Source organism: Lissotriton helveticus, chromosome 2_1, assembly GCF_964261635.1.
Source record: "Lissotriton helveticus chromosome 2_1, aLisHel1.1, whole genome shotgun sequence".
NCBI classification, from domain to species: Eukaryota; Metazoa; Chordata; class Amphibia; order Caudata; family Salamandridae; genus Lissotriton; species Lissotriton helveticus.
This window is the reverse complement of record NC_136059.1, coordinates 704840652-704856885: the sequence shown is the minus strand read 5'-3', so window position 1 is coordinate 704856885 and position 16234 is coordinate 704840652. Positions and strand designations below refer to the sequence as shown.

The window sequence follows — 16234 nt, the reverse complement described above, 5'->3', positions numbered from 1 at the left end:
TGGATTTTTGCTTAACATACTACTTAGTCTTCACATTCATATGAACAATATAGCCAAAAGTATGGTGTGGTAATTAAATATGCTCCAGAATATCGAACCCCTTTTCCCTAAAACCAAAATTCATATTAGCTCAAGGGTTCTAGTTATGCTGTGCATTCTTTGTGGAAATGTTTATCTTCTCAGTCTGCCCAAAATAATAAAATACTCCTACATTTCACTGATAGGCTCTAACTAACAGTAACACATGCAATCCCCATTATACCTGAACTACCATCTTTCAAATGTTTCCCACTTGAAATGAAGGACCTCTACAAAACAGCCTGCACCACCTACAAGAACTTTCCAGCAACAGACCCAAACCTATTGCCCAGAAACCATATATTGTTGTCCAGAATAATCCTTTAAGGAGTCACACTTATATCTTCATCAAGAGACGACAGTTCAAAATAAACCCTCTATGAAGCACTACTTTTCTGGCACTGCTTCTAGAATGTGGAATGTTCACTGAGATTCAAGATTGGCTCCAACACTTACCATCTTCAAAAGAAGGATAAAAAACAACTTCACTGATCGTAATCACACATAGTACAGCCTTTAGCTTTCAACCTACATTATTCACAAATAACAATAGAAGACAAATAAAACCTGGTGAGCTTAGGTTCGAAGGATATGACATAATGATTGCACTACTCCTATGAAATTGATCATCAGCCAACATAAGCCTAGCTAATTTCACTTAGTCCAAGAGGAATGACAAAGTTAGTGACTAGAAGAAATGTGCAACGTGTACAATATGTATAACTACTGTTTATACAATATATAAACCATTGTTAATTAACACTAAAGGAACAGTCTATAACTTTGAATTCATTATACTTATTATTTGAAAAAGCCACCCACATTATGAAATATACTGTGAACTAAGACTTGTAAAGGGAATACTTGTTTGAGGCGTGTGCTCTAGAAAAACATGCATTGCATACTCCTGCCATCTAGTGTTGAGTCCGGATGTTTGCAAGTTGTTTTTCTTCTAAGAAGTCTTTTCCATTCACGAGGTAGGGTGACTCCTCCTTTTAGTGATGGTGTCCATGGGCTTCGACTCCATTGTTAATTGTTTTCTTTCCGCTATTGGGTTCGGACGTAGTTTGCTTTGCGCCGGTTTGGGAGCGTTTGTCGGAATTTGTTCGGTTTGCAACCACTATACCCGCGTTGGTATTGTTTTGAACGTGTTTCCCACCATCCGCATGTTGGAAATTGAAATAAATCTGCTAGCTGGATCGAGAAAACTCCAACCTAGCCGATTTGATTTCACTTCTACTCGAAAAAACACTGAGGAATGTGCCAATGTAACAGACTCTGTTCCAGTTTTCCCCTCGGTGCCACTCCAAATGTCCGTGCACCAACCTTCACAAAGTCTGTAACCTGTGCCTGTCTCCGGAGCACAAGGAGGAGACTCCTGTCACTCATTTTGCTTGAAAAAACACTCCGAGGCCACTGGGCTCAACGGAAAGAAATGAAGAAAAAACAGAGCGAAGACATGCCCAATATCGTCAGAGAAGATATCGAACAGGAAGAGATGGAAGCATTCGTAGCGGAAGAATTAAAGGCTTCTATGTCCAAGATTCTGACTCCGAGCTGGAGATAGAATTGGAGTCACAGGACATTCCATCTGGTCAAGGTGTTGTGAGTACCAAAGCCCCTTTGCCCACAAATACCACTTCCATTAAACTTAAGGCTTCTGGGCCACCTCACATAGACTCTGCTTCCAACACCCTGCCCTCCGGCTCGGCACCGAAAGCGCCTGTCAAGCCTTGCGACTTGGGTTCGAGTTGAGATACCACTGCCTCGGCACCTAAAGCATTGGTTCTGAAAGACAAAAGGGACAAATCAAGCTTGGCACCTACAATTTCCGCAACAAAACAGAAAGATGCTCCTCAAAAACCTGCGGAGAAAATTCTGGACACCATGCAACAAAAGCTGGATCCAAACCAAAAGAAACATTATATAAATCTAGACACTGGACATATTACAGCAAAGCCAGTGATGCCATCCTCCAAACGGAAAATAGTTGAAAGATATAAAATCCCTTTGAAGAAAAAGGAGGACATGGCTGCTAGCCCTATTCACTCAATTACTCATACCCCTCCACCTTCTTCACCAGTACCACTAGATATCACACCACTGAGCTCTTCTTGTACAGATCCTGATAATGAGGATGACACTTATGTAGTGCCATCAACAGATCCATGGGATGATTACAATATAGATCATCCTACAGACACAGACCCAGATCTGTACCCTGCTAAACCTTCCTCTCCTGATGGCAACACCTCATATCAGGAGTTAATTGTCAGGACAGCCACATACCATGGAGTCACATTACCCAAGGAATCTTTAGAAGAAGATTTCTTATTTAAAACTTAAGGAAATGCACATAAAACAAAACACAGTCTTTACCTATGTTAAAGGGTATGATGGGGCATGCTGAAGATATTTTTAAAGATCCAGTAAGGGCACGTATACAACACCTGGGGTGGATAAAAATATAAACCCCACCAATCTGACCCAATTTTTATTTTTATTTTTTATTTATTTAACGATTTCTAAAGCGCCTGGTGACCAAAGGGCATCCCCGCGCTGTAAGAGTTGTGATCCTGCTGAGGGGAAGGGAGAGGGGAAAGACACTTGTAGGGGGTTCTATTTGGGGAATAGATGTGTCTTTAATTTCTTGCGAAATGCCAGGTAGTTGGGTTCAAGTCTGAGGGAGCGGGGAAGAGTGTTCCATCCGGCAGCTGCTTGAACGGAAAATTGTCGTCCTCCTGTGCGAGATCTTTTAAATCTAGGAATGCTAGCCAGGTTTTCATTCTGGGATTGTAAGGATCTGGTTGCTATGTAAGGGGTGATCATTTTGCTGAGGATCGCAGGGCCAGATCCATTGATCAGCTTATGTGTCGTGCACATCGCTTTGAATTGCACCCTTTGGCGCACAGGGAGCCAGTGCAAGGCCTTGATGGCCGGCTTGGCGGACGTTCTGGAGGGGATATTGGTGAGCAGGCGCGCTGCCGCGTTCTGTGTCCGCTGGAGCTTCGTTAGGGTGGCCTCAGGGGCTCCCAGGTAGACCAGATTGCTGTAGTCCAGGCGGGACAGTACTAGTCCCTGGATGAGTAGTTTCCTGGAAGTGGGTGGCAGTAAGGGCAGGATCTTGCGGGTCGTGCGCATAAGCCCGAGACAGGTGCCCGAGGTTTTGGTTGCTTGTGTTTTCATAGTAAGCTCTGGTTCGAGCCACACACCGAGTGTCTTAATTTCACGTTTCGGGGGGGGGGGGATATCCCCGAACACGTCGGGCCAGAGTGGTGGAGGGATGGTAGTCCATTGTTTTCCTAGGAGCATCACCTCCGTCTTTGACCCATTTAGTTTTAATGATGAATTATTCATCCAGTTGTGGATTCCTGTAAGACAATTGGTCAGATTTTCTGGGTGGTCGATCAGTTGAGACAGGGAGACGACCAGCTGAGTGTCGTCAGCATAGCTTACCATTTTTATGTTAAATGGTGTTACCACGTCCTCAAGAGGGGCCATGTATACATTAAAAAGCGTCGGGCTCAGGGAGGAGCCCTGAGGGACACCGCATGTGAGTGGGAGGGTGGATGAGTGATGGTTTTCGTCCCACACTTGGAACGTGCGCCCTGTAAGGAAGGATTCAATCCAACTGCGTGCCGTCCCAGTAAGTCCTGCATCCGCCAATCTTTGCAGAAGGACACGGTGGTTAACTGTGTCGAAGGCTGCGCTTAGGTCCAGGAGGATCACTGCCACTGATCCTCCTGAATCCAATATGCGCCTTGCTTCTTCAATGACGGCAAGAAGTGCGGTGTCTGTGCCATGGCCAGGGCGGAATCCGGTTTGGGATTGTCTAAGCAAGTTGTTGGTCTTTTATTAAGGGCCTGCTTACTTTAGATTCTTTAGTGGTGTCCAATGCTCGTAAAAGAGAAAATTCACCAACTTCAGGTGATGCGCCACCTCCAGACAAGAAGTCCAAGCTAATAGATGCCTCAGGCAAAAGGGTGGCTGCACAATCAGCCAACCATTGGCGTATAGCCAATGCACTTCTGTCTTTTGGCTAAGTACGATGGGGCCCACTGGGAATAAATGGAAGATTTACTCCAATATCTCCCAGAGGAGCATAAGAAAAGAGGACAGTAAATAGAACAGGAGGGGAAAGTATTTACCAATTCCTTTATTAGGTGTGCATTAGATGCTGCTGACACTAGAAGCCAGAGGAGTTAACACTAGTATTCTCCTCAGAAGACACGCATGGTTAAGAATCTATGGATTTAAACCAGAGGTACAACTGAGAATACTTAATGCCCCATTCGATAAGGAACGTCTTTTGGGTCCACAAGTGGATGAATCCCTTGAAAAAATGATAATGGACACAGGTGGGAAAACCTATGGGGAACGCTGCAGTCACCCTCTAACAAAGGCTATTTGTGCATCTCTTTTTATAGGAGAGGCTCAAATAGTAGATCTACAGATGCCAACACATCTTCCTGTAAACCATAGAATCAATCCTCCACCTCTAGAGGATTTTACAAAGGTGGTTACAGAGGAATCCATTTTAAATGCAGAGGTACCTCTCTATCGACCAAAATGCAGTAACATGATAACAATTCCCCCTGATCATCTTACACCTGTTGGGGGAAGACTGCATCAATTTCTTTCCATTTGACAATCAATTACATCAGACAAATGGGTGTTGGACATTTTCCAACATGGTTATTGCCTGGAATTCACCAGCAATCCTCCCAATATTCCACCTCGCATTCACAAGTATAAGTATAAGCTCTTCTAGCAAAAGGAGCTATAGAATCAGTTCCAATACAACACCAAGTATCAGGGGTTTATTCACTTTACTTCCTAATCCCAAAAAAGGACAGTTCTCTACGACCAATATGAGATCTCAGGCCTCTAAAGATATGCATACTGTTAGAACACTACCATATGGTCACACTTCAACATGTGCTTCCTCTTTTACAGCAAGGCAACTTTATGTCAATACTAGACTTAACGGACGCATAGTTTCACATCTCTATTCACCCAGCACATTGCAAATACCTCGGATTTTGTGGTAGCAGGAAAACACTATCAATTCAAAGTACCCCCATTTGGAGTAATTACTACCAGAGTATTCACCAAATGTCTAGCAGTAGTAGCAGCTCATCTAAGAAGACAACAAATTCATGTCTTCCCAAATCTAGACGATTTGATCTTCAAAGCCAACACGTATCTCAAGTGTTGACAATACACTCAAATTACACTAAATCCCCTTCATCTATTGGGATTCACAGCCAATGTGCAAAAATCCAATCTCCAACCTGCACAACAGCAACCCTATCTAGGAGCTCTTCTGAAATCCCAAACAGTTTTAGCAGCCAGAATTCAAGATTTTCAGACACTGCTGCTACAATTTTAAAGCAATCAATATCTAACAGTAAGACCTTTCATGCAACTTTTATGGATGAAGGCATCATACATTGGCATAGATCATGCGCACAACAGATGTATCCATTACAGGGTACGGTGCCCCTCTACAACATCTAACAGTTCACTGTCAATGGGACACCAAGCACAAGAGTCTCCACATCAACTGCTTGAGCTGTTCACCTAGCACTAAAAGCATTTCTACCTCACCTGATAGGGAAAGTTGTGCTAGTCCGGACAGACAATATGACAGCTATGTACTATGTACAAAACCTGGGGGGGGGGCGCACTCTCTATAGTTCTCATCCCCCTCTCGATCATTTGGCATTAAGCAATACACCACAAAATCCACCTGCTGAAAGAGCACCTTCCTGGGACGGACAGCTAATTTGCTGACCTCGTCAGCAGGATGTGGCAACAAGTCCACAGCAGGGAACTCCACCCCCAAGTCTTCCTCCCATTCTTCCAAAAATGGTGATTTCCACAAATAGATCTCTTTGCAACAGCTCAGGACTCAAAATGCCCAAACTTCACCTCCAGGTTCCCACACCCTCTATCCAAAGGCAACGCGCTATGGATGAACTGGTCAGGGATATTTGCTTACGCTTTTCCGCATCTACCTCAGGCAAACATCTCTCTCCCTCATTTTGATAGCTCCCACATGGGCTCTCAACCATCGTTCACCCCACTATTGGAGCTTTCAGTAGTTCCACACCAGAAGCTTCACCTCACATCAGACCTTCTCACTCAGAACCAAGGAGAAATCAGACATCCAAACTTCAAGGATCTCAACCAGTGAAATGGCTCCTGAAGTCATAGAATGTGACTACCTAAATCAACCATCAGATTGCATGGCAATTCTTAAAGAAGCAAGAAAACCTACCACTAGAGCCCGTTCGCAGCAAAGTGGAAAAGGTTTGCTATTTATTGTAATAATCAAACAGTTGCACCACTAGATGCTTTTATACAGCAAATCATTTGTTATTTATTATACCTACAACGTGCAGGCATTGCAAAAACATCCATACGCCTACACCTTGCAGCAGTGGCTGCATATCTTCAATACAGAAAACACTTATCACTGTTCAAAGTGCCAGTAATTAAAGTCTTTATGGAAGGACTTAAAAGGGTGATGCCACCAAAAGTTCGATCTGCATGGAACCTTAATATTGTTCTAACAAGACTTATGGGTCCACCCTTTGAAGCATTGCACAATTGTCCACTACAATTTCCTTCTTGGAAGGTGGCTTTTTTAATTGCTGTCACTTCACTTAGATGTGTCAGTGAGCTTCAGGCATTAACCTTAGAAGAAACATTTTTCCAACTCCATGGAGACTGAGTAGTTCTTCGTACTAACGCCCAGAGTACCTTCCAAAATTAGTCTCTGCTTTTCATATTAACCAATCAGTCGATTACCTGTTTTCGTCTCTCCATCCGATTCTGTAGCAGGAAGAGCTCTGCATACATTAGATGTCAAAAGAGCATTATTGTATTGCATTGACAGAACAAAAGGCATCCACAAAACAAAAAACCTCAAAGGGAAATCTATCTCTAAATCTGGTATCACTAGTTGTATTATTAAATGTATTCAAACATTCTTGGCATGTAGAGCTGTAGATTTACATGTGCCCTCCCTCCTCCCTAGGCACCAATCGTCTTTGCAGTTATAATTATTTTTATTCATATTATGCACACATGGACATTTCTGTGCTACAATCATTTACTCCATTCTCACCCTCGTGCTGAAAAACTATTTAACAATGAAGTACGATGCCCATGAGCACTATCACCGAAAGGAGGAGTCACCCTAACTTGTGACTGGAAAAGCCTTGTTCGAAGAAAAACAGCTTGCAAACATCCGGACCCAACACTAGATGGCAGGAGTATGCAACACATGTGAATCTACAGCTCTGTGTGTCAAGAACAGATGCTTACAGGGTAAGTAACATAATTCCTCCATTCAATATTTGTCTTCTGATGTGTTGCTATATATATTGCACCCAGCACATGTAATTATCTGTGGTATACAACTTATGCCCTACTATCTAATTACTCCTTATGCCTTCCCCATTATGTGATGCACCATGATGTCTCAGTAACAAAGTCTGCAATATTCAAAACCATGAATAAATTAGTCACATTTGTTACTCTAATTGAACATTAGATCATAGGTCAGCTGGCTATAAAGTTTAGTCTGTCAATATTTCACCTATCTAGCTATGAGCCATTATCTTTTACTTTGCTGGTCTATTGGATTTTGCCTTTAGCATTGAATACACAATACATAAGCATTTTTTAGGATACTGCCGAACGTTGACGATGGCTACCTTGCATCACATGTAAAACAAAAAATTCATCTTGTTTGTCTAGATGTTATATTCCTTCCTGATGAGGTGGAGTGGATAAAGTTTAACGTTGGAATGAATGGTTATTACATTGTACACTATGAAGGTGATGGCTGGGATGCTTTAATAAAACTCTTGAAAGAAAATATGACGGCAATTAGCAGCAATGATCGAGCCAGTCTCATTAACAATGCATTTCAACTAGTAAGGTAAGATTTAATATTATTTTGTTCGCTAACATAGTAACCCTTTTTGGTTCATGTAGAATAATGAAACAACCGACCTGATTCACTATCTGCATTTTGTAGTATATAAAGTAGTACTGAAGTAGTAGTAATTACTTAATTAAAAAGGGAATTTAAACAACATACACGTGTAAGTCTCCACCGCCCCTCTTTTCTATGGGGAGATACACATACATGTAGTTTTACTATTAAGGGCCTGATTCTGATGCGGTTAGGAAAGCATTCCCACCTAGGACCTGATTCTGATGCGGTTAGAAAGGCCTCCTAATGGCATTTGTTCCTTCCAAATCAGATCGGGAACGTGTCTTCCCGACCCAGGGCCCAATTATGATGCGGTTAGGAACATATGCTCCCATTGAAGTCAATGGGAGTCCAACCAAATCGTCTCTGGAAGCATCGAATGCATCGTACTCCGTTGGTTGGACTCTCCCGATCCGAGTGGGTCGGAAACCATTTCCAAACCGATTCAGTCGAGAAGCTTTCCAACCAGCATCAGAATCAGGCCCTAAGTATTAAATCTGGCTGGGGGCCAGGTGGAGAGGCTGGTAAAAGGGAAATACTAAATGGGATGGACTCCGGGAAGAGTAAGGTGGGCTTTTAAGAGGGCCAAGGAGAGATTAAGGGAGGGACAGGTACCCACCCACAAAAGAGTAAGCCTTTTGCTATTCACACTATTAAGGTTACTATAGCCAAAATGGACCCAAAACAATAGTAAGTGTGCTCTAACTCAGACCTGAAGTAAATCCAGCACCACAGATTGCCAACCGCTGGTACTACAAAACACTCCCATAGGAAATTATGGCAGTACAGACTAAAATTGGAAACCAATAGGTAATAATGTTGAAATAAATTATTTTATTTTGACATTTTAAAAAATATATTATTTTATGGCAAAATATTTTGCTAACGTGATTTAAAAAATACATTTCATTTACATTTTTTAAGAAATAATTGGATTAATGTTAACACATTCAATACATAACAGTTTGTGATTTTTAATACCTAATAAGTAAATATTCACTTTAGGTAGGAGTATACTTAAAAAAGATTTTTTGATGTATTATATTTCTACATAATAAATAACATAAAATATAAAGTTACTTTACATTTACTATATATTTTTTAAAGTTTAACCTGACCACTGTCAGGGCTCTCTTTTTCCTGCGGTTCTGAAGGGCCACAGGAACCCTGGTTTTGCCAGAGCACATGACTAGCCCAAAATTTAAATATATCTCCTTGCAGCTGCAAGCACTCCCTGTTGAAGTTGGCCAAGCCTGGCTCAACCTTGTGCTCTCAGGCCACTTTAATAATTCAGATAACCCTATTTGTAAAATAGCATGAGCCAGGTGATACAGTTGTGCACTTCAATTATGCAGTTTAAATGGAATTCCTGGAGTGCTTTTCTCTGGCCTTATATGTCTCTAACTCAATAAGGGGCTATGTTTCAAATTCCAAAGGTGGATGGTGCGTCGGGGAAAACAGGAGTGGGCTGACAACAAGGCGAGGTGGGCGATAATGTTGGTGGTAAGGTGGACATACGAGTGCGGGGGTGTGGTGCCTAGATTATCCCTGGATTGTGTGAGTTTTCAGGAGTGTGGGCTCAATGGGGAGCAAGCCGCACCAGGCTCTGCACAGAGAGCCTGCTGCCGATTGCCTGCCCACACCCTACATGCTGATGCGAGCTGCTCCAGAAGACCTCAGCTCTGTGATCTGTGTCGTCCTCGAGGTCACCTCCCTTGCCTGCCTCAGTCCATGGCTACTGGATTGTTCGGCCTACTCGTGATACTGCTGCGGAGTGCGGGCAGGAAAGTGCTGAAGCTGCCAAGGTCGCGAGTTATGAGGTATTTTAGAGGAGGTTGAGCCTTACCCCAGCTGTCCTTGCATACTACAGTGCTAAGGAACGAGACATTATTCTAGCATGGCATACTAGTGATGTCTCACCACATTCCAGTCCCATTACACTGGGCAGCCAGATACTGAGGAGGCCTCTGGATGCTTTTCTGCAGAACACTGCAGAAAATGGTAGAGGCAATCAACTATCAAGCAGATACAATAGGTATATAGATTAGCCTCTTAAAGTACCCTGGCCATGTACGCACCGAGGATCGACATGGAAATTGCAAATCTCACCAGTTTGATAAGAAGGACACAAGCTGGCATTCAGGGCGTTTGGCAAGACTGCAATTGCTTGCCTGCCTTGGATAAACTGGCAATTCTTCCAGAGGCAATTTCCCAGCTAGTCAAAGAGATACTGGAAACTGCCAAACATAGGGCACCTAGTGGCTTAAAAGCTAAACCAGACAATGCACCAAGGCTCCTGAGGGATGTGGGGCTAATGCAGGGGAGATGGAGCCAGACAGTGCTGCCAAAGCAAAGCCCCAGGTGGAGGATCCCCGGCCAGCAGCACAACAGAAGGAAAAAGCACAGAGGGACTCGCACCCTGGGACAACGAACGCAGCAACACAAATTCAGAGCACTGACTGTGAACTACACACAGCAAGGGCAATTCCTAAAGGCAACAGATCTAAGAAAAGAAAGACTCAGCAAAAAATACCTTGTGGCAAGTCGTATATTATCTGCCTATCCAATCTTTAACATACAGGAAGGGTGTCGTCCCTTAACCACAACAGTGAAAATGCAACAGGCTGGGATGCAGTCTCAGAAGAAGTGTATGGTGTAAGAGAAACCAGCAATGAGATCAAAGGAGGGACTGAAGCTGAGACGTACCCGAAGGTGACACCCTAGGTGCAGGCAGACAATCCGGATGATGCAACCAAACCAAAACATCCCTCAAAACTATCCCGGATCTCTCCCCTCAAAGACTCTGTCCGCATGCAAACTCCCACCTCCCAGCCTTTTAAAAAAGCACCTTGCATGGACAAGCAAAGAAGTAGTTACAACACCCAGTAATTGGACAAAGAGTGCTCCCTATAACCCTCCAAATAAACACACTCTGGCGAATATTCGAAGGCAATTTGACCCTGGGATTTAGCTGCAAGAGTCTTCCCCCCTACAAGTCAGCACGGCAAAGCAGTCCCCACAAAAGCCATAGTAGTCACTAGGCTGGGGGTAGAATTCACACACATTTATGAAGGGGCATACATTAGTCCGCTTGGTAACCGAGCACCCGCAATGGCCACAGCAGTCACAAGGTGCAGGACAGAGCTACAAACCTCTCTGAAGATGCAAGCACATAACTACCTCCAGACTACATATCTAAAGGATCTTCTGATATTCTAAACTGCTGGAATGTCCTGAAACTCATCTGTCTATCACCTCGCTTAGGGAAGTTACATCTAAGGACATTATTTCGATCAGGTTTCTTGACCTTAGCCATGGACAACACAGCGAAACCACCGAAGGTGTTAAATGAGGCAGACACTGTCAAAAGCTGACGGATTTCAATCACAACTGTAAAGAACACAGTTTACCCATATTTACTCGAAACTCACAAGCCTGAGTTTACTCTGTCATGCCTGCGAAACATACTGAGCAAATCTCTAGGGCCTAATAGGAATAAGCTCAGGGAACACGCTTTGAAGCCAAGTCCACCCGCTAGTGTGAAAACAGACTGGGGCTGGCTATTGAATGCTTTGAATACAACCGGGGGATTGCAATGACAAGAAGCAAACATAGGCTCCCAGGCAGATACAATATTGAGTGTGTGCTCCTGGAATATCAGTAGACTTGCTAGCAAGTTGATTGATCTGGAGATTCTTCTCTACTTGCGCTCGGTCCAAGTAGTGTTACTACAGGAGACATGGGCGCAGACCTCAGTGCTACTGTAGGGTTTTCTCAACATCTTCATTCCTGCGATAAAGGCTCAAAAGCATGGGCACTGTAAGGAGGGGCTTGCAATCTATGTATCAGCAGCTAATGCTATAGAAGGAAAAGCTTGGGAGGCAGTGGTGATGACCTGCAATCTGTGGAAAGGATTCTGAACTCACCTGAAGACTTTACTAAAACTATCATAATAGTGAATGTATACATCCATACAAGCAAATAAGCAATGACGGAGCTTGCAGTTAAAATAACAGATTTGATCAGGAGGTTAAAAAGGGAGAGATTTGACACTGAACTCATAGTCTCTGGAGATTTTACCATGCCGCTCTGAGCTCACCACCCAAGAATGACATTTTTGAGGCACAAGACTCATACTGGGCTATATCCTACTGACTATACCCTGCTGAGTCTCCCCTTATGGCAGTTTGCAATCTCTTATGGATATGGCGAGAGATCGGAAAGCGAGCATCTTCCAAAGGAGATAGCCCTGTCAATTGCCTTCGGAGAACCTGTGATCTCTGCTGATCAGGGAATCTCATGCTATACAATTTATAGCAAGTGCATTAGATGCATGGCCAACTCCCGACAACAACTTACCCATCGCACCATGCAAACATTGGAAGCCATGAAGGTAAAAGGACAAAGTCCTCTGAGCAGCTGGGAAACATTCACCACAACATTGTCTGGTTGAAATGCCAAACCAGTCTTGTTACAAAAGAAAAATAACGACCACAAGGGCCTTCACCAAGAGGGAACTGCTCCATAAAGGTGAGTAAAAAGCAAATAAACCAGCTCTTGAGGGCCCTCAGGAGGGCACCTACTGACAGAGAGCTTCGTCAAGAGCTCTGGGAATCCAAGAAAGCTTTAAAAAGATCAAAATGGGACCTCGGCTGCAGGTTCTCCTTCTGGGCAAAATTGTTGTGCGATATCAGGAGAAACAATCCAGCTAGATTCTGGCGGGCAGAGAATTACATCAATAGCTCCCTCCCGCAAGTGGCTAATTCAAATCTTTCACAGTCTGCCTGAGTGCATTTCTTGTTAGGACATTTTAACTCTGGGGGCCCTGCTTAGCACAAGAGAGACTATCCCTGTAGCAGAATGTTGCAACCTAAACACATGGTTGATGTACAGCAATCCCATCCTGACGCGGATAAAGAGTCAACAAGGACCAGCCTGGAGGTCTATGATTGTATTGCGGCCAACAGCCCTGCAGGCACCAGTTCGGTCAGTCCACTTAGGTTCTGATTAAATATCCCGACCAAGCATTGCCCAACAGCTTCTCTGATTTTAGTGACTTCAAGCCTTAAATTAGCACAAGAGCCATCAAGAATCAAATTTCCCAGGGGTGCCGAGAAGGGGCCCCCAGTCTGAACGGGGTCCCTTCAGCTATCCATAAGGAAGAGCCCACCTACTGGGCAGAACAATTATCTCCATTATTTAACTTTGCAGAGGCTGGCCCTGCAGTCCCACCTCATGGTATGGCTCAATCATCTAGCCAATCTATACATGGGGTGGTAAAAGAAACACAGGTGCATGCTACGAGTTAAATTTTACTTGATTTTTTCTGGAACGTTGAATTGGGCGGGTAGCAGAACCATCACCACCTCATTAGCTAAGGTATAAACACCTTAACAGCCAATTATTCTGGACAGTACAGGGCAGTCTAAAGTCCAACCACAAGGATTTGAAAAAGGTTAATCCCCAGATATACCTGAGCTCTAACTTTAAGACGTCAGAGGTGAAGAGCGGATGGGTTGTAAGAGCACTAGCACTTTACCAACTAAGGCAAAAGCGCTTTAACAGTTAGCAGACATGGGCAGCACTGTGCAGCTTAGAGATTAATTTATAGGAATGTCAGGATGAGGAATCCCAAGCATATCTATACTTATCACCTCGGAGGCAAAACTGGTCGGGCAGTAAGAGCACCAGCATTTTACCAGCCAAGGTACAAACCCTTTACAGTTAAGTAATTTGGTTAACGAAGGGCAGCTTAAATACTAAGCATTAGAAGTAGAAACCGGTTAAGGCCTTGATGTAACAGGATCTTACCTCTCCTGAGCGCAAGGCCAGATGGGCTGCAAGAGCACTAGCACTTTTCACACCCACGGCACAAGCACTTTAACTTCTAACTGACACAGGCAGTACTGGGTAGCCTAGTAGAAGGTGTGAGAAGTGTTAGATACTCAGTCATACTAGCACTTCACTTCCTTGGATTGCAAAACCAGGTAGGCAGTAAAAGCACCAGCCAAAGCTCATACATCCTAACTTAGTGTTTTTTGGATAGCACAGGGTATCTTAAAGAACAGCTTAAGGAATAGCAATTGGTGGGCATTTAGGCACAGCAGCACTTTATCTTAGGGGCACCTTTAGTTGTATACGTATGCCGCCATCTGATTCTCAGCATAAACCTTCCACTTTGCCAAAAGTAAAATATCAAGAGGAGAGCCAAGTCAACGAAACAAGAATCGGCCGTGGAAGTTTTGGATCTGATATATATGCCCAGTAAGCATTGCTAAACTGTCTCCCAGTGTGTGTTTTCCATTAAGTTTCTGAGCGAGTCTCTCACACCTTCTCCATAAGATGACAGAGCGGGGCATGCCCACAGCATATGGAGGAGGTAAGTGTCATCAGTGCGGCATCTAGGGCAATGGATACTACTGTGGGAAAACTTTTGTGTAGTTTGGAAGGTGTCAACTATGTCCTGTGTAATAACGTGAACTGCATAAACTTGAATTGTATGTTGCAGAGTATCATGCTTGGATATTCCAGAAGGACCGGCCATTCCTTATCATGAGATGGGCGATCTAAGTCTGCCTCCTAACAATCTTGCAACGATGTCAGAGATACAAATAGGTGGGAGCATATGCCTTTGTAAAGCCACTCAACTGTCTGACGGTGCCCATTTTGTAGGTTGCCTGTACCAGTGCATGTGTGGTATGTTCCACCTCCATTGGCAGCGAGTGCCAACGCACTTAACGAATGGTGATGGCATGCCTAAGAAGTAGGGCTCTGGGAAAGTCATGTGAGTGTATAAGGTCCTGGTGTGAAAGCAATTGCCCATTTTTAAAATAGTTCACCAATTGAGAAAACACCAACCGCCTCCCAAGGTAATAGTTTAGTGGCCATGAGAGCACCCTTTTTCTATATAGGAAATTCAATCCAAAGTAAAATGTCTTTAGCATTTTCTCATGTAAATGTATGTATTAAAAGCTTAAAACCGCTATGTAGAATTAACTTGAATTCATTATTTTTCCAAAACAGTTTACATTTAATTTTATATTAAGGAAAGTTACTAAAATTAAAATTAATTGTTTATATATTTTTAAAAATAAAGTAATTTATTTTAACATTGTTTGCTATAGGGTTGTATGTTAAGTCCTGCCTCCATTACTTTCTACAAGAGGCCGTTGCAGGACCAGTGTTTGACAATGTGTGGTGCAGGACTTACTCCTCCTGTTCTGTTTGTCTGTAATACATTACTGTTGTAAGTTTAGATCCACCCCGTGTTTCAGGGGGTAGAGACTTCTAAGTCCACACTTACATTCAGTAAGGGTGTATTGACAAAAGTAGTAAGAGTACATTTACACGTATAATTTACTCCCTTGTAAATTAAGCTTTGTGAATAGGCCCCAACTTATTTGTTCCATGTGTGCTGTAAGACATCAATTATATATTATTTTATTCATTGAACATATATGTATTATGACCAGATGTGAATATCAGAGTACTGAATATTGTTTAATGAGGTGCCTCATATTTCCATTAGTAGTCCTAAACTGTAGCGTCAGACCATGTATACAGTTGGATTACACAATTAACAAACAGTTTTAAGCGAAACATCACAACATCAATAGATTCAGGTACAGTTTCACCACATAACACTACAGACATTCTGCCATGCTCACTTTGCAGAAACACCCTCAGTTTAATCACTTTTATATATAAATATTACATGTATTTCTAATTAAGTCTCCACAGGCTGAATATATGAAAATTTAACTCATGCTGATTTCTTAAGGGATACACTTACGCAGCTGTGTTATTCAACGACTTTAGCCTTTGAGTGGCCTCTTGTTTTCTACTGAAGTAGAACAAAAAGTTCCCAGACATGAGAATATCAGCATATATTTACCAGCATTTCAGTCTCAAATGTAAACATTTCTCCTTGCCGTAGCTCAAGTATTAAACCACGATGCATGTGACTTAATAAGTGCACTACAACTTGCAACAGAAAATAAATGTTCACACCTAAAACTTAGATTGTAAATTAATTCCAATTGGATGCCCGGTGAATGTAAACACTTCGTATATACTAATGTAAGAAGTATCTATTTAATTGATCTGCATTCCTCTGTTGATGCATCTCATGAGCTCAGTTGGTGT

At 42.9% G+C, this 16234-nt stretch overlaps 1 protein-coding gene across 2 annotated transcripts in view; it reads left to right on the top strand.

Annotated features, from left to right (window-relative positions):
- The window catches only part of ERAP1 (endoplasmic reticulum aminopeptidase 1), a 530688-nt gene that overhangs the window by 333742 nt on the left and 180712 nt on the right, over positions 1 to 16234 (top strand). For both annotated transcript variants that reach the window (XM_078675432.1, XM_078675433.1), the window contains exon 13: positions 7849 to 8032. In XM_078675432.1, the coding sequence (XP_078531558.1) occupies positions 7849 to 8032 (184 nt within the window). The remainder of the gene's footprint in view (positions 1 to 7848; positions 8033 to 16234) is intronic.